This window comes from Xylocopa sonorina, chromosome 1, assembly GCF_050948175.1.
Source record: "Xylocopa sonorina isolate GNS202 chromosome 1, iyXylSono1_principal, whole genome shotgun sequence".
NCBI lineage: Eukaryota > Metazoa > Arthropoda > Insecta > Hymenoptera > Apidae > Xylocopa > Xylocopa sonorina.
Genome location: NC_135193.1, coordinates 8,307,041 through 8,326,783, shown reverse-complemented (window position 1 = coordinate 8,326,783; position 19,743 = coordinate 8,307,041). Strand labels below are relative to the sequence as shown.

Sequence of the window (19,743 nt, the reverse complement as noted above, 5' to 3'; positions counted from 1 at the left end):
AGGCGCGCGATCGTAAATGGCGCCGCGCTACTCCTCTCCCGGGAGCCGCTCGAAAGGCAGAAGAGGACGAGGAATTCGATCAGGCTGAGATCCGATTGGAAAGCGGCGTAAAGCTGCTCTCGAACACGTGGGAAATTCCGCGCGACGTCGTTTGCGTGATGCGACACACTTACTCACGCGGCGGCGGCTGCTTTCCGCGCTTAAATCCCTCTTCCATTACATTCCACCCTGCCCACCGTTTTAATCGGCCCGCTTAATGAGGGAATTAGCGGGGATGGCCGCGACGGGGCGCGCCGCGTTCTGCCTGCTCTCGTTGCGCGACCGTTTTTAATCGCGGTAATTAATGGGGACGGAAATGAGCTGGTTCTTTTTAAGGAGACTCCGTTTTTTTTTTCTCTCTTCCATCCGTGTCTCAATGTGTATGATTTTCTTTAATGAAAAATACAGCTCGCAGCGTGATTTATCGACGCTCTTAACGGGTATGTCGTGGACAAGAAGGAAAAATTGCGAGCGAAAATTGATTATTGACATGAAAAAGATATTCAGGCCCCTCGGGCGGTTAAATGTCGTACGGGGGAATTAAAAAACTGGTTAATATTCAATCGAGCCTCTCGAGCGCGTTCAGTCTTTCGCGTCTAACGAAAAACGCGCTGTAAAAGCGATCGGATAAAATCCACGCAAGGATTCCAGTTAAATGATTTTAAATTAATTTGATATTTACCCCATTAACATTTCGGTGCGCGACACCTTTCAGCTACCTGCGCCTTCGATTATCCACGTAATATTCGTTTCGTCAAAAAAAAAAAAAAAAAACCAACGCTATCTCAATGAAAATAACTTGGACACGAATAATTTAATCGATCATATGGCTATGAAAATTACGCGTATCTAAAATATGTAAATTGAAGAGTGATGCAATAAGTGTTCCCAGCATTGCGTACACTTACCACACTGAAACGTTTCCTTAAAACTTTCTAAAACAATCACCGTAGCCACGACTCTTCGAGGGATACAAAATTCTTCGCGACTTCGATCGTTTGATGGTAAAAGAAAATTCCGAAATACAGCTACTGCAAAGAAGTAAACCGCTCGAACGAAGCGCGTGTGCACGCTCGTCGACGGCTCGTCGAGCAACTTCGATCGTACAGCTCGAGACAAGCAGCCAGCGAAAATCTAGGAAACACAAGAGCGATCACTCGATCGGGGGGATTTTTCGCGTGGCGAACGCTTTCGAATCGCGATCTCCCGGCGCGATTAAATCCAGCCTGCCGTCTGGACGATCAACGTCGCCTCGGAAATGAAAGTGAACGCGCGGCGAGAGTTCTTTCCTGAATTTCGTGACGAAAAAGGATCACTTACGCGATCCCCAACGCTAGAAAGTCCAGTCGCGGACGCGTCGTAATCCTTTGATCTTTGGCTCGCGCCACGGCGCGGAAAAATCCACCCTGGCGCTCGCCTAGGGGATTAATTATTACGCGGTCACGGGACGTCGACTGGTATCCGCGGAGCGATTACCATTTTTATCCAACGAAAATGTTAAGCCGCCGTTGCAACGCGCTAAAAAAGCAGTAAACACGTCGCTGGAATATCGCCAATATATCTCTGATGATACTTTATCGCTTCATCGATCCACCCCTATACTTCCATGAGTATTTTCATTACTTAGTATCATTAAATGAATATCTTATTCGCTCCAAGTTGAACGTCCAACCAAGCGCAATTATTAGAAATTTCACGTTCATCTATGACCACTTTAAACTTGTTCGATTAATATCGAACGTCGATCGATGCCCATAAAGCAAGCACTCGATGCTCTTTCCTCGATATCCGCGAAACGTTCTCGTTAGCTTGAATATCGAGTACAAAAGACGCGCGAGGACTTTTGCAAGCGACTGTATGCGACAAGCACCAGGGGATATCGCGCGAAATTTCCGCGTCACGAGCCAGCGAGCCAGCAAACCGTGTAACGATAAAGTAACGATTTTGTAGAAGACACGCGACAACGCTCGCCGCGTAACGTAGAAGCTCGTCCCACGACCGGATCCCGCGACAGCCGCCACGGGCAATTTAATAACCGAGTTTAGGGGTCGCACTGAAAGCTACTAATTAGTTGGAACGTTACAGCGGGAGATATCTACGTTTTTGTCGAGCTGGCCGGTTCAGAGGTTCCTCGATAACCGCGTTACATAAACTCTTAATTATGTAAGCTTTTAACGTCGCGGTGCAGTGGACGGTGCCTCGAGTGCCACTCGATCCGAAGCTTTCACGAAACTATCCTTTCCGATCGTACTTCCATTCCAACTGAGCCATCAACTTTTCGCATTCGCGATCATCTTCGCGTTAATCGTTGTTAATTCTGCGCGTGGCGATGATTATTTAACGCCAGGGGTGGTTACGGAGATTCCACGCGGAGGCGTAGCGAGAAACGCGCGCGCAAGAAATAGGATTAGGGCAAAGCAAGCCAGAGTATTGTCACCTGTTCGACAAAAGATTCGCAGAGTCGTTCGTAGAATTAGGTGTTCCATTATTGGGCCTGCGAGGAACACGCGATTCCTTTTAGAACGGTGGGTCTACCCTCGTCAAACGATCTTCCTCGAAGAACTGCGACTGAGTATTATATTGCCACCCCGAGTGGGGGTCGAGGACCATCTTTTGTTCCACGGGCAACGTCCTTGAACCGGACCATTCTTCTCCTCGGGCGTTTTGCAGCAGAAAAAATTTTCCACGATTAGAAATCTCGATGGATCCTGATCGAGAGAACCTCAGGTACTGCAGGTACTGCATATATATGCCCCTTTTTTGGTCGTATTGAAGAAAGTCGCGACATGGAATTAGATGTAATGACAGGTGTGTACCCATAAGAGTGTTTTTCCAGGCGCGGAGAAAGTGTTGGCAGGAATCTGTCAATCTGTCAATACGAAAAGTACTTCACAATGTTAAGAGCATTTCAAGTCGCTTATGGTAACCGTGCCCGCGTCCGCGAACGACGTTCGAGTGTTGAGAAAAAAACTGAGTACCATAATTGATACTCGTCGTCTTGTCTAGTTTCTTCGAATATTCCTGATTCTTTTGCGGAGCTGTTCTGGCTGGCTAGTTCTCGTCGAGCGCTCGCGACCGCTCGAGGTTGACAAAACCAATGCCGATTATTAATAAAGTCGCTATCCTGTTTCGTCCGCTCGAGCGTCGATACGAAACGGACACGATGAACCGAGCGATAAAAAAGTTGGATTCCTCGTTATGGGGATACACGTTTATAAAATACCTGATTTAAATTTCTAAGGAAACATCCTACTTCTGGGACGAATTGATCGCCTGAATTTGGGTATCGTGAATTCCATTTCTATTCCTTTAGCATTTCGAATAAAAAATGCTTCGTTTAACCATCGATTGGAACCAGATTACAATATGAATTCGAAAAAAAATGGCAAATCATGCTTCCAATCTTGAAATACCCTTAACAATCGCACGCCAAAGCTTCAGAATGGCTACCTCGACCCTTTAACATGAAAAATCTAAGATCGCGCACTCAACAACCACGCAACCCTTTGATTTAAATTTCTAAGCAAACATTCTACTTTTGGGACGAATTGATCGCCTGAATTTGGGTATCGTGAATTCTATTTCTATTCCTTTAGCATTTGAAATCAAAAATGCTTCGTTTAACCATCAATTGGAACCAAATTACAATATGAATACGAAAAAAATAGAAAATCATGCTTCCAATCTTGAAATACCCTTAACAATCGCACGCCAAAGCTTCAGAATGGCTACTACCTCGACCCTTTAACATGAAAAATCTAAGATCGCGGACTCGACAACCACGCAACCCCTTGATTTAAATTTCTAAGCAAACATTCTACTTTTGGGACGAATTGATCGCCTGAATTTGGGTATCGTGAATTCTATTTCTATTCCTTTAGCATTTGAAATCAAAAATGCTTCGTTTAACCATCAATTGGAACCAAATTACAATATGAATACGAAAAAAATAGAAAATCGTGCTTCCAATCTTGAAATACCCTTAACAATCGCACGCCAAAGCTTCAGAATGGCTACTACCTCGACCCTTTAACATGAAAAATCTAAGATCGCGCACTCGACAACCACGCAACCCCTAAAACTCAACAACTCTCACCCCTTATCTACCATTTCTCACCTAATACAATTATTACACCGAACAACATCGCTGTCGCAGGTGCAGGAGGGGCCAGTGTCACCGGCGTCCTCCTCGCTGAGCAACCAGAATCAAAACGAGAGCGAGCAACAGGTGCTGCTAGCCACGATGCAGCCAGTGAACGTGTTAGACCTGCACGAGCCGACAACGGTGCACTCGCTCCACCCCAAGTACCACCACCACCACCACCGTCACCATCACCACCACCATCATCACCATCATCAACAGCAACAGCACATCCAGCAAGACCCGGACGACGTGCAACAACGTACCACCGACGACACGGACGGCAGAGTGACGCCAGGCACAGACGCCACGTCGGCCAACACGACCCTGGGCGTCGCTGAGGACAAAATGATCGATCTGATCTACAACGACGGCCAGAAGACCGTCATGTACACGCACGACAAGGAGATCATCTACGAGAACGAGGCGGATCGCGTGCAAGTCGTGGAATATCCACCACCGCCGCCCTCGCCACCCTCTCCCTCGCCACCGTCGGCGGTCACCAGGGCTGGGCTGCTGCCACCAGCCTGTGTCACGCCTAGATCCGGCTCCGCTGCCACCGCGTTGCATCTGCATCACTATCCTCAGCTGCAACTGCAACACGAGGACGATCTTCCACCGAGCGTGCGCCACGCGGTGAACGTGACGGTACCAAATTGCGGCGCTGCGACCACCACCACCACTGTGCTGGTGCTCTCAGAGTTGGTAGCGGCTGATCCTGCCGCTGGTGCCACCGCTGCTGCCCAACAACTCACCCTCACTGCCGCTGCCGCTGCTGCTTCGCTTCGTGCTGGGTAAGTTTTCCATTTTTTATCGTTTTTTTTTTCTTTCATGGGGGGATTTTGTATATTTTTGATACAGCGACGTCTGCGTTTAGCTACCACGGTTTTAACTCCGCTATGGTTCTGGAGATTCGATCGATTTCAGCGTGCTCTTCTTTTTTATTTGCGGAGAATAGCAGCTATTTTTGTTTGTACGCTCGTCTTGGAATTAACGGGCGAGGATAAAAGTGAGTATGATTTGGAAAATCGTAGCAGGTTTCGAGCACAACTTGTTCACTGTGTGCGGTATTGTTTTCAAGTCCAAAGAGATCCAATTTACATTTACACGATCCGCGCTGCAACGTTCTCACTCTCCGCGGATATTAATAATGTTATCGATTATACGCGGTCGATATTGAAAGATCAACTACGATTGCGTGTGGGACGTTTATGTACGCGATAAAAGTGACTTATCGATTTTCGTGGCTACGAGGAATTTGAAATTGATGGAGTCTAGCCTTTCGATGGCTAAAAAGTATGTTACCGTTCGTGCCTCGAGTGCAAGGTAGGAATATATATATATATATATATTTTAAAGCTAATCTCCATCCTCCTAGCCTTATCAAAGCGCAACGTTTCTCTCGATTATGGTAATTACCGATTATCAATTTTGTATCTACACGAGCGCCAAGCGGCACGAAAATTTATCGCCTCTTTCGCACGGAAACGCGTTGTCGCATTATGCAAACCGATCCACGGGGGAACGGGTCTGCGTTAACCAAAATGTCAACGAGTTTCAGTTGATTCGCGGGCCGTCAAAAATTAGTCGTTCGACTATTAACAACCGGCCCAACGGTTCACTTTAGGCCACGCGTTTAATACCCAACGAAATGGAGGCTCCCAGCAAGAGAAAAGGACAGCTCGTCGCGCCGTCGTGGAAGTCCTTCGGGCGAAGCCTCGATTCAATTTGTAATGGAAAATTTTCCAATGCCAAAACTTCTCTGCTCGCCGTGACGAGCGTGATCGCCGATGAAAAGGGTTACCGACGCGCTGTTAACCCTGATGAAAAGCAACTTTAATTGCTCGCGAGGCAAAACGTGATATACAACGTCCATAACTTCGATCGCCAGCAGCTGTAGCAGCTCGGTTATTTGCATAGGCGGCTTCGTGTTTTGCTTATTCATGAATTTAACACAATGGAGTATCGAATGATTTGCAATTTTTATCGACGATACTCGAACGATCAATTTTCCTGCAATTTACGATGAAATATATCTGTTTATATTTCTATTTTCTGCATGCATGCATGATATCCTTTTTTTTTCCCTATCAGAGTCACAAACGATCCGTAACAGAATGATAATAATCCCGGACTCGATCTCTGTTCCGCGTGCGAAGAGACGCGCGCGTGGCATCGCTGGTCGAACGCTCGAGAGTAAAGAGAAGAAGAATTCGTAGGCGAATTTCACTTCTCGCGCCGGGTCGAAGGTACGAGAAGCGATTTAGCTACTCACGCGGCGTCGAGTGACGCTGAGAGAGCCTCGTGCAAGTCCTGTGTGTCGCGATTCCCTCGGAAAGTACAATGCAGCGACGCAGAACCAGCTGAACAGGACGGGAAAATGAAATTCCGAGGCGGAACGAGGCACGCAGAGGCGCGAACGACCGTTCGCGAGGAAAGTATCCGCCGCGGCTGGTGTCGCGCCTTAATAAGCCGTAAAGTATCGCGGACGGTAGCCTGTTCCTCGACTAGAGAGATAGAGAGAGAGATAAAGAGAGAGAGAGAGGGGAAAAAAAGTCGAGCAACCCCTCCGCGGTGATCGCTGCCGGTACCCGCCGCGTCGAAACGCCGCTAAGCTGTCGGCGTCGCGTATCGCCGACGACGACGATTAACAATCATTGCGCATACTCGCATACTCACGGATAAGTCACGTTGCTGCGTAGAATTTATTATTGCGACGCCGTGTGCGCGCTCATATAACGCTCATACAGCGTCACGCATCGAAGGTGTGCCCCGCAAGGACGTTCGCCATCGGCTGTTCCACCGTTCTGAATGTCATTATTTCAGCGAATCTTAATTCTTCGTCCACGCGGGGGAGGGAACATATTCTCAAACGCGTCGCTGCTCGATTACGTCTTTTATACTCGGATATTCAGTAGCCGTAGACGTAGCGACACGTCATTCGATCGTCGATATCGACGCGCCGTTCACCTGATGATCTGTCGTTCGATTCTCTTTTCCTGTCTATTTCACATCTACTTCCGTGTTGCTGATCGTAAAAATGGTCGATAATAGAATTCGTAGATTGTTCTATCTCTTGATGGAAGCTCGAGGAATATTTCTTGGTCGACGAAAATTCTTTCGTTTAAATGCCAGTCGGATTTGGAGAGATTACGGGAGATAATTACTGATAATAAAATAAGATAAATACTGTAGACGATGGAAATTGATTCCGTCAGCATCGTCCCTCTCTCTCTCGTGAATAGAAAATTCCCCTCGTCGCTCGCGTATTCGTGTCCCGCAGCAATCCCTCATACGATAGTTACCCAAGACTCGGATCTCTCGTTACAACACAGCTGAACCGCGCGATACACGCGTGAGAGCGTCGAATAAATAGTCCACGCGTCGCTCGTTCCGCGGCGGGAATTATTCCGAAAGCGCGTCGAACTCAAAACGCAATTAAGATCTCGATCGACTAATTTGTAACGTTCCCGTATCGCGCTCGTATCTCGCGCGCGCGCGGCGCGAGAGGGCGGAGAGGAACGCGACGAAACGACGCTAAAGTGGAGAACAATGTTTTCATCCGGTATATTTAGAAATGACGTCCCGCCGCGCCAATTTCGAACGCGCGATAAACTGCGCGGCTGCGCGGCCAACCGTGAACAATGAACAGTCGAAAACGAAAAAAGTGGAAAAGTTCGAAGCTGGAGAGAGAGAGAGAGAGAGGAGGGGGAGGCGAAATGGGGAAATGTAACACGTGAGAATAACGCGAATGGCTACAATGCAGCTTTTTGCAACTCGCGTCGACTCGTTACGTTATGCATTTGGAGCAGCGCGGGGAAACAGTGATCGATAAGAGCGCGTTATTTCTGGAAAAATTGATTAGCTTTATCGGGTTCGACAATTTTTATTTGTCACAGGAAACACTGTATACATTATTACACCGTTACACGTATGCCACGGTACTGTATTTAAATCTTTCACGGATCAAAGTGATCCGATATTTCTTCCTGGGAGTTTAAGAAAGTGTTTCATTAAATGCAGTCGATTTTATTTTGGTACTAAATTTTGCAATCGAAATATACTGTTATTACAGAAATTTATATACAGTAATACTTTTGAGTTTAATGATAGACGGGTATTACGAGTGATAAGCGTGAAATTATTAAACGCGATACCTGATCCCAGCCAGCGGGCAATAATCGCGATAAATTAGCCTAACAGCACCGAGAAACAGTGTACAGCGTAGAAGTAAACATCTGAAAAATGGACGCGAATTGCTTTGGCCATCGACGGAAAAGAATTCTCGAACGCTGCACAACACGCGTACAAGCTATACACGCGGAGTATCGCGAACTAATAACCATTAAACGCGCGCGCTCGCCGCCGCGCACACCTTGCTCTTTTGCAATAAATAAAAATCAGCTGCAATTAATCGGTCGTAAGATATGCACGCGGAGACCTTGGGGGCCTCGAAAACAAGCGTGTCTCTTTCTCTACCTCGCCTCTGCCTCGCCGTCCCTCGCCGCTCTCCCTCGCTCGACGCGCATTTTTCGCTCTCCCGATTATTATTATAAATCGGAATGCTCGCCAACTCGAAAGCTGCGCTCGAGATCTTTCCCGAAGCGTTTTATCCTCGTTCGATTCGATTTCCTCCCCGGATGGAACGCCTCGAAATTCGAGGAAGCGTCCCAGGTTTGTCAGCTCGCAAAAATTTCTGATCCCCTTCACTTCAGAGACGTGTCGGTTCTTTGTGGCTAGAACGCGCGGAGCGAGGAGAAAGGATCGTTTAAACTGCGATTCGATCGTTTTTCAGTCGAAATTATAAATCTTTGCGAACGATCTCCGCATCTTCGTAACGCTATCCGTATTCAGTTCTCGTAGCTTGAATGCTTTAAGACATTAATTTTATACAATTAACTTTATACACGAGAATAAGGGTTGGATCGCGGCGAAGGAAAAGCGTTCTCCAAATTATAATTCAGTAGTGATATATTCGTTAATCTCGCAAGGCTTTATCGCGATCAACATTTTCATTAGCCAAAACATTCCAGCGCGTTATTAATTTCATTAATTACAGAAATTACAAAGTAACGACACCATAAATCTGTTCTCTGTGGGTTTACGTAAAAACTGATTACGCCAGGACCGACAACACGTCAGTAATCAGATTAAAATCGGCTCGGGGCTCGATCATCTTGCTGTCAGTTGCCACGGAAGCTGTCACACCCGGGGCACCTCCCCTTAATCAACTTATTCCGCGGCTTAACAAAGATGTGAAATCGGCCTTGGAGACGGCGTTCCCGTGATCTTAATGGCTGTTCCTCTGCGCGAAATCGAGGCGGCGCGGGACAGTCGGTTTTATCGAGCCGATTAAAATTCGCCCAGCCTTTGATTATTATGCGTAATTATCATGCGGCGAGGGATTGAAAATTAATGCATTCAATTACGCGACGCTTGAATATTCATGAGATTCTCAGGTATCGAAGCCGATAATCGCTGGGAATCTTTACGCGTATTATCCCCCTTTCGTCGTTCGCAGCGTTCGTCGAAAATTCGCTCCCGAAATGTCTCGCGAAAGAGCAACTTTCCATCGCGCGCTGTCTGCTTCGAACTAACTCCTTTGCACCGTTCAATTACAGAGAATTCGACTTCATTTCTCTCGCGAAGGGAGACAAGTGAAATTGATGATGATTTTCATTTCGTCTCCGGTGTTCCGTGCAGCTGTTTTCCTGTTTCGCGTTCATCGATTAACAGCACACGCGTCTACTTCCGGTTTTCTTTCCTCGCATCTTCTACCAATGATCGTAAATTATAAGAGTACATTTTATTTGTTATGAAATTTTGTCCAACAACTAATTGGTTACTCGAAAGTGTGTCGATGAAGCGAGCAATGGCGAATTATGGTGTCCTCAGTTCGATGCTGGACACGACGAGGTGTGGCGGATGTCGAGGAACACGAAACTGAACAACGTTACGGGGGATAAAATGAAAATACGGGACGAGGAGTCGAGCACGTCCGAATTTGCATATATTTCGTGCAATTCCTGGGTGGCGTCGAAATTACGGTGCCTGGTTAACGTTCGAACGAGCGTTTCTCACGCACAGGGCGAGAAGGGCGGAAACGATTTTCGTGGAAAGCATTCCTGCCTCTCGACGAGCCACGAGATATTCGCGACGCGATTCTGGCTTTTCTTCTCGATCGGTCTATCAGTCACGTTTTAACGAAGAGAGAATGTTTTTCTTCTCTTTTCCTTGGCCGCGTCAAATTCCAGCCGAGCCGTGGCCTGTAATTAAATTAACGTGAAAGTACGCGTTGCACGCTGTCAGAAAAATCTCTTCAACCGTGTTCGCGATGACCGTACTAATTTCAATGAATAAATCGCCAGAAACTGTTACAAGATACCACAAGTCGCTCGACCATAATTACCATAATGAAATTCATTTCCCTTGTTCGTTGCTCGCGGCGCTTGGCGATTGAACATTTCAATGAAAAAGCACGCGATGCATCGAACGAATCTCGTCTCTCCCGACAGTCGTAAAGATGGAGACTTAAATTAATCCCATTGAAGTGTGCCGCGAAATAACAATTTGTGTAGTACGTTAAGGGGGACCAAGGGAACGGGCCCGTCCATTTAATAAATCCAACGGTGATGGAAACGCGACGCGGTCGGAGAAAAGCGGGACCGCTCGAAGGGCCACGCTCGTAATCTATGTTAATGTGGCGGAGGTGGGTGCACCAGGCCTGTAATAATAGTGTTTTCGAGGATGTGACGTCACTGGCGAACAATACACGCGCGAGCCACGGCGCGCACACGCTTTCGGCGGATTATTTATTTGACAGACCTACCCGCGGGCCGTGTCTGCGTTCACGGCCGGCTCGCAACGCATCGAAACGGGATTCGCAACGCGTTCCCATACCCCCTTGCCAGATGCTGATGCGATTTTATGCAGAGCCTGGAACGATTCCATTGCGCCCCGTTCCAACTCTTTCTTCTCATCTTTTTCATTCGAGCAAGAAAGAGAACGTTCAGAAGAACGGACGAATTTAAGGGTGGGTGCGTTGGTCCGTTCCATTTAGTTTTAAGGTGTCGTTATGTAGCCTTGTCATTCTATATAACAAACTCTTATTTAGACTTTAGTTGTATGTGTATCGATTCGTTTAATCAAAGCGTACGAGTACGAGAGTGACACACTAGTGGCTACGAAAGGCCAGAATGTTGTCGTTAGAAAAAGCAGGAAAATTCCAACGGGATCGATTAGAAGTCTCGCGACAGACAGGATAGGAGCAGAAGAAATCGCGCTCGTCTAAGAAGCCAGAAGTCTAAACCGCGCGATGGAAAAGGAACACTCTTGTACGCCTCGTCGAAGCGAGCCACGAACTTTTCGGCCTCGAATCAGGGCCCGCGTTTCGTATGCGCGGCAAATTGCAGTAATGACGGCGCGTCGACGGTAAAAAGACGTTCGCGTTCGCGGAAAGCAGAATGCAAGCGGCGCGTATCCCCTTCTGCCCCCTTTGCGCCCCCAACGGGCCACGTCGCGGCGCGGTGAACCGCGAGGACACCGCACCCGCTTCTTGCGCGGCTCGGAAGGTGCCTTTGATCCGTCGCGTTTTCAAGCGCGCCCGCCTTCGCCGGTACATATATGCGGGGTTCTCGAGTTTTTGCGGCTCCCGTGGACGCGAGCCTTCGGCCCAGGGAACAATGTCGAGAAGAAACGATTATGTCGCGGCTGGTTCATCGATCGATAAAGGTCCCGGCGTTGTTTCGCTCGATTCGAAGGGCGACGACGCGTATCGAGCTGTCGCATCGTCGATACGCGTCCTCGTCGCGTATCCTCGTTGCATTGTTCCGTTGCTGTCGATGTAACGCGATACGGTTGCTCGATACGCAACGATGTAACGGTTGTTGCATTGTCTGCATCGATGTGCAGCTGTGATATTATATGTAATAAGTGGATACGTATTTCTGAGGGTGATTGAAGATGATGGTAGGGTTTTTTGGGATGGTCAGGCTCATAGGAGACTTTCAGACTTATTCTACTGTGTTGTACAATAGAACTCGTTTTGATTGAATTCCTGTTAGATTCTTTTTGCACAATTTATTCCGTAGGTCGTCGTTTCTGAATGAAAAGGCATCGGTAGTGTTCTGAGAAACTTAATGAACTTCAGTAGAGTGTAAATTATGGGATGTAAAATTTGATATGACAGTAGTGATTAAAAATTGGAGAATTTTTTACAAACATCGTGAATAACAATTGATTCATGACGCGCGAAGTGTTTCATTAAAGTTTCAATTATTAATCCACGGAATTACGTTTCTAATCACCGCGATTTTTTAATTACGTCTCGTAACACAGTCAGAGCTAACTTTTCTTCTACCATTTCTGTAAATGCCTGCGCCACAGACGTTGCTGGCTATACCGATTTCTTGCATCCACCGCGCGCTCAGACAAGCCGTACGCTCGAACGGCGAGAACGATCGCCTAAGCGTTGCTCCTCGCATGCGAATAAATTATAGCAATTACTCGTTGGCAAATATAGCTAAACGGTGATTACGCTCCGCGGTGTATTAAAACCGCAACAATTTAGCCAACTTTTGCAATCGGTAATAGATATATATAAATCAAATTAACATTCTCGTACGCGGTGGGTTCGCATTTTTCCCACGTCGCAAATTATATCCTCTCCTCGCCGCGATCCTCGGCATTTTAAATGATCCCAAGCGCAGAGGAAGCCACTTCTCTGGTGAAACTTGCTTTCTCAAATTTCTTCTACGGACGGCCAATTAAAACGGCGATCTTCCGTAATTTCCTATTCTCTCTTTCTAAATCCACAGCGGTTAGAAATTTGTCGCGGAGCAACTCGAACGCGTCGATCAATCCCAACGAATTCTGCCACGCAATTAATCAGACTACGAATATTTACATTCTACACCTGTGAAACGAAAAAATGGGAGCCAGCTGATACTTCTGTCGCCTTTTCCAAAAAAAAAAAAAAAGGCGTCAGCGAATCGCATTTTTCCCTCCCGGCCAAATCGCAACTTATTACGCTCGTCAGAGCGTGACCATTTATCGCGATATCAACTCATAACGCGGTCTAATATTAGAAACAGCATTTCCCAATATCCTACGCGCCCCTTCCACCCCTTTCGTCCCTCCCGCGGCACGCAGCGATCCGGTCGCCACCGTGTATCGTAATCAATTCGCCAATGGAAATCGGCTGACGCAAAGACAAATTCTGTTCGCGCTGCTGACTGATTACGATACGCGAGATAACGGGCAGAACCGCGTTCCCCGTCCCAGCATACCTACCCGCGGCCACCGTTACTTCTTTTCCGTTCCTTTCCTACTGTTTTCCCGTATCTATATCGCAGCCGGATCTCGCTGGGCTGTGGCCGCTGTTCGGATCGTGTTTTACTCACGGAGACGCGATTTTTCAGCCCATTCTATCCTCGATGGATACGAGAGACAAACAAGGAGATGACATCTCGATCATACTTCGTTCGAGGAGAATCAAATTCTTCTTACGCGAATGATGTTTATTATTAAGAGAGTTAAAAGTAGTCGAATGGAGTTAATCGATAAGACACGGTTGTACTTTGAAAGTGATCGGAGGATATTAATTACCACTGTCGTTCGAATTTCATTTCTACGATTTCACCCCTCGATGGTGCACTTTCTACGATATTAAACGCAATATTCGCCCTTGCGATAATTGAAAAATTTGTTGTTAATCGAAAAGAAGAAGATGGCAAAAAGCGACGACTGTCGAATTTGCAAGGCCAGAGGCGCGCAACAAGACAACACGCGTGCATAGAGACACGTCTCCACCCCAAGCATGCACCCCTGCTGCCGAAGCCGGCGAGGCGGCGTCCAGCTGGCGATTTCCCAAACGATTTTAATTGTACTTGAAATGGATGCACGTAGCTCGTCCGCGACTGGCAAAGAACTCCAATTAGTCGTCGCGGTGGTGTCCTTATGCTGCCTACGGCCGGTAAGAACTAATGCCGAAATAAGGGAAGGGAAAGAAGTCGCGCGGTCGGCGTGCGTGCGTGCGTGCACGCGGCGCGTGCAAGAAAAATCTCACTCGGCAGAGAGACATGCCTGGGGACCCGGTGATCGGGCATACCACCGCGTATTACTCATACCCGAGGGCAGGATCCGCCGTCCAGCGGCTCCTCGCATCCTCTCGCGTACCACGCGCTCACGATCGATACCGGTCCCCGATGAACCCAGCCAACTGCATCGCGATGCGTTTCTTGCGGCGGCACCATGGAAATCTCCAATTCGGCTGGAGATCGACCACGGAAGTTCGACGTTGTCCGACACGGCGTTTTGCGTGGAACTATCTTGGGGATTTTTCGGTGTTTCGAGTGGTTTATTGGGTGAAGAAGAGGTGAAGAAGGGGCGGAGAGAGTTTTGCGAGGAAAGAAATCGATACTGGATGCAAATTTAGAATTTGAGATTTTAGAATACTTGTGGTGATGCGTTTCTTGCAACGGCACCATGGAAATCTCCAATTCGACTGAGATTGACGACAGAAGTTCGACGTTGTCCGACATGATACTTTGCGTGGAACTATCTTGGGGATTTTTGAAAGGGCGAAGGAGGTATGGTGAAAGTTTTGCGAGGAAAGAAATCGATGCTGGATGCAAATTTAGAATTTGAGATTTTAGAATGCTTGTGGGAATGCGTTTCTTGCAACGGCACCATGGAAATCTCCAATTCGACTGAGATTGACGACAGAAGTTCGACGTTGTCCGACATGATACTTTGCGTGGAACTATCTTGGGGATTTTTGAAAGGGCCAAGGAGGGATGGTGAGAGTTTTGCGAGGAAAGAAATCGATACTGGATGCAAATTTAGAATTTGAGATTTTAGAATGCTTGTGGGGATGCGTTTCTTGCAGCGGCACTATGGAAATCTCCAATTCGACTGAGATTGACGACAGAAATTCGACGTTATCGGACATGATACTTTGCGTGGAACTATCTTGGGGATTTTTCGATGTTTCGAGTGGTTTATTGGGTGAAGAAGGGACGAAGGAGGGACGGAGAGAGTTTTGCGAGGAAAGAAATCGATGCTAGATGTAAATTTAAAATATGAGATTTTAGAATGCTTGTGGTTGATCGATAGTAGGGGTAGTGATCGATGAGTTAGGATAAGGGATGCGTTCAGTTTGATCGTTCTCTAGAGTTACTGTCACTGTTGCTATATCTATTATCGATCTTTTATGAATCTCGAAGCGAACGTGTTCGGATCCCAGTGCAATTGTGGATCTTGTATCCACCGGAAGTTCATGAAAATTCCAATTATGCGACCGATACGGCAGTAATTAGTGGCGTTAATTAAATCGGGAAAAAAGATACGTCTTGTTTTCACAGCGGAGTAGTTTTTATGGTTCATAAGCAATCGTATAAGTTTACGAGTTCGGCTGCGAGAAACACTCGTTGCCACTTAGTTTTATCTGATCGCGAGTCGCAAAAGAATTGACTAGCGGCACTATATAATACGTGTCGATTAAATACACGCGTCGGCTCCGATCGTTCTCAACGTTTCTGTGCACCGGCCGCGCCGCCGTTCGACCATGCTCGTAATGATTAAACCGAATCTGTAAAAGGATCTATAAATCGTGATATATTACTGCGGTCATTAAAACCACTGTAGATTCAACGGATAAAATCGGAGCGATCTGACGCCTAGGAAATCGACGGCTGACCCGTACTTTAGTGTTCCATTAAAGAAAAAGAAATGCCACCTGAAACGTCGATCAATAAAACCGTTCGCAGCGACAAGCATTGTGTATGCGTTTCTATAAAACCGCAATATCGATCAGGCACCTGAAAATTAATGGCTCGCCGGAACGATACGTTAAAAAAGTAGCAACGCGACCTCGCGGCTCTCGAGAGCTCTCAGCTGTCGTGAATTTCTCGGCTGCCGTGGCCGCGGAAACGGTGGATAAAACCGTACGAAAGCAAAGGCAAGCAACGCGAACTATTAATAATCGCGAGAGAGCGACAAAATATACGATCGGAAAGTTTTTCGCTCGCGTGGTCTGCTCGCAACGATCGCGCGTCCCACTCGCGGCCCGAAACGGCGCCCACGCGCTTTCCGCGCGCGTTCGCTATGGTAACGGCGTCCGCCACCCCCGCGCGTTCGTTTTTCACGGAAAACGTCTCCTTGTTACGCGTGCACGCGACGCGTAGGTGAAGAAGCGAGGCACAATGTCGGGCCATAAGGAAGACGGACGCTTGTATGGGTGCCACATCGCGGTTCGCGTAGCCGCGATGATTTAAGGCCTGTTATCGCTTTGAATGGGGGATTTGCTGGGACGGCGTTTCAATTTCGAGCCGCGCTTTGCATTGATAATTTTCGACGTTTATCAAAAGTTCTTTTCTGCACGCGAATGTTTATAGGAGAGAAAGCTTTAGTGGTAAAGTTGTTAAACAGTTCGACTGGTATCGCACTAGCATGGGGTGTTAGAACGCACAGCGCCCACCAGCGATACGAATGAACTCGAAATCTTTTAATTTCATCTATCTCTGCCTCTCGATACCATTCGACTCGAAATTAATTGGAAAACGATACAGTTCGACGACCATCGCGGCACCATCGCGCAGGGTTGCATTCCGTTTCTTCGTCCCGTGCCAATTTCTTCGCGAAGTTCTTTTCTGCCCGACACGCGAATGTTTATAGGAGAGAAAGCTTTAGTGGTAAAGTTGTTAAACAGTTCGACTGGTATCGGACTAGCATGGGGTGTTAGAACGCACAGCGCCCACCAGCGATACGAATGAACTCGAAATCTTTTAAATTTCGTCTATCTCTGCCTCTCGATACCATTCGACTCGAAATTAATTGGAAAACGATACAGTTCGACGACCAAGCGGCACCATCGCGCAGGGTTGCATTCCGTTTCTTCGTCCCGTGCCAATTTCTTGGCGAAAAATATTCAAGAACGCGCAAAACCGTCGTTGTCAAACAACACCACGTCCGAAGAAAAAGGCTTCGATCTCCCGTTCGACGTGCACACACGATCGGCCGAGACGAGGACAGCAGAACGGGGACAGAGGTGGAGAGAGGAAAGGACGCCGCGGACGAGGAGGACAAAGTGGAGGGCAAGATGGCCGTGATGGAGCGCCGGTACGGGGAAAAGCGTCGGACCTCCGCGTCGTTCGTCGCTCCTGTTAATTCCCACCGGCGTGTCCTTCGTTTCTGCCCTCTCCCTTCGTTCTCTCCCTCTTCTCCGTTCGAATACGCGCATCCCTCGCTACTGTGCATACAGGGTGCTCCAGGATCAGTGATACCATTCGTCCATGCGAAAATTGTGGACATTCGGGACGAACATCTTACTCGACGAACTTCATTTTACTTTACTCTCAGCGTACTCTTAATATTCAGTTGGAAATGAACCACCCACGCCCAATGGACCTTCGAACTCGATGGCCTGTGGACTCGAGCGAAACGAAACGTCTTGAACGGGGACCAATTTTTTGTTCAACATTTTCGATGCTACTCTCGAATCGACGCTCGACTGTAGAACCTGAGACACCCTGTATACCCGTCCGCTTCATTGTGCTTCCGTCGCGCGCACCACCGCATAAAAGCCTCCCTTCTTGGCTCGATCGCCGCAACGCCACGTGATCGTTGGCCATTCGGTGTTTTGCACAGTCGACTACCCAGAAAACCGGGGCAAAATCGACGACCAGCACGTTTATCGAATTACAATGCCCGCCACGTCACAGATCCCTTCTTTTGTCCACCGTCGTCTGATCGTCCACTCCCGTTCACTTCCTCCACCCGCCGCCATCTTCGTCTCGCTCCTTCGAGGGAGCCGCGCGCGTTCCTCAGATCCGATCTGTCTCCACCGCTTCTTCTGTTTTCGGCCACGGAAAAGGTTGAACCGTACCGTCGCGATTGGAATGGCCGAAAAAGATTGATTACCAGAGGGGGGAGGGAAAGTCGAGAGGCCTGGTTTCGAACGAATTCTACCTCGACTCGCTGGGACCGCCGCTGCAGAGGAGTTACGTGGCTCTTAACGAGTACTTGTTTGCGTCCAGCGTGCCTACTCGTTACGATCCGCCGCTGGTGCGGCCAGTTTCACGAAGAGCCACAACGTTGCACGCGCGCATTTCGCTCCGAGGAGCAATTAACTCGCGTGATTACAATGATCTCGTCGGTGGAAAGTGGAACGCGCGCGACAGCTCGTCGAATAGGATCGTAAAACGCGCACGATCGAGCCAGCATCCACCGTGTGGATATTGTTGCGAACGTGTTATTGCCACGGAGCGAAATTCGATGGTCTCCGACCAGGGAGAATTCGTCCCGTGGGAAAACAAGCGACCGCGGTCCCGTGGCATCCGCTGCGAGACGACTCTAAGAAGATGTAAAACCGTAATGCCTAGTTGGGTAGCTGCATTATGGAGATGCAGCACACGAGGTAACATTGTGCAGACTAGGTACGTGCCATTGCAACCTCACGGTTGCAGTACGTACTCGCATTGTGCGGTCTATGCAACTGGCACTTACGCCGGGCTGATGCATTGTACGGTTGTAGCGTCGATTACAGGATGCGCATAACTGCAGGGTGTCTTCGTTGCATCGCGCGAAGGCAGCTTCGAATTGAATAAAAACGAGCATCGCTCTCACGAGATTCGTTCGCGAAAAGAGAGATTACTATTCTCGTGACAAAAAAAAAAAAGAAGAATGTTTAACCAGTTAACTGTGAAATTTAGTTTCGAAGGATCAGCACAGGGCGCGGAATTAAAAGAAAGCAACGACGAGTATGCACGTCGAACGAGCTTAACTGATTAAAACAAGAAAACATCTCACTTTTGTAGAAACGAAAAAAAGTTTTCAAGAATTTTTCAATGGTCAATATTATTGATTAGGATAATTTCGTTGTCCTTTGGTATCAAAACGTAGAAAACCTTAGACACGAGGACCAGCCCTGAAACGACTCGGATACCGACTGGAGCGCAACATAAATTGGCGAAATCTCGATGGCGAGGAGAGGGGCAGATGGCCTGGGGCGGATCGAGCAGCCACGATTTATCTAGGAACTCGATCGTGCCGCGTTTTTGCTCCCCACGAAAAGCCCTGGAAACGTACGATCTACGGGCCAGCATCGGATACGCGTAATAACACCCTTTAACGCGGCACCGGCTAGAAATAATGTTGCAACCGCAGGAGATACACACAGTCCCTGGTCAGACAGTGGAATAAGTGATTTCACGGCGTTCCACGAGCGCCTCGTCGACGGGGAATTCGAGGTTCAGACGCGATTAAACAATTACACTGAACAATCTTTCGGCCACTCTGGTCAGTTGTTACTGACAGGACTTATAAATCCTGTCAGTTCTTCCATAGCAAAGTACGAAAAGATCGTATCGAAGAAAGTTTCTATCATCACGACATAGACAATTTTCTTCTAATAAATAACGTAGAAACAAAACACTTAAAATACTCCACCAATGGCAAATTGAATTTTTCTAAGTATTCAAAAATTCACGCACTTAACTACCAACTAAAAAGATCGTATCGAAGAAAGTTTCTATCATCACGACATAGACAATTTTCTTCTAATA

The 19,743-nt window shown here is 47.7% G+C and overlaps 1 protein-coding gene across 3 annotated transcripts in view; it reads left to right on the top strand.

Annotated features, from left to right (window-relative positions):
- Grh (grainy head) overlaps positions 1 to 19,743 on the top strand; it is a 140,108-nt gene that overhangs the window by 14,036 nt on the left and 106,329 nt on the right. For all 3 annotated transcript variants that reach the window (XM_076905175.1, XM_076905166.1, XM_076905185.1), the window contains exon 3: positions 4,196 to 4,974. In XM_076905175.1, coding sequence (XP_076761290.1) covers positions 4,196 to 4,974 — 779 coding nt within the window. The remainder of the gene's footprint in view (positions 1 to 4,195; positions 4,975 to 19,743) is intronic.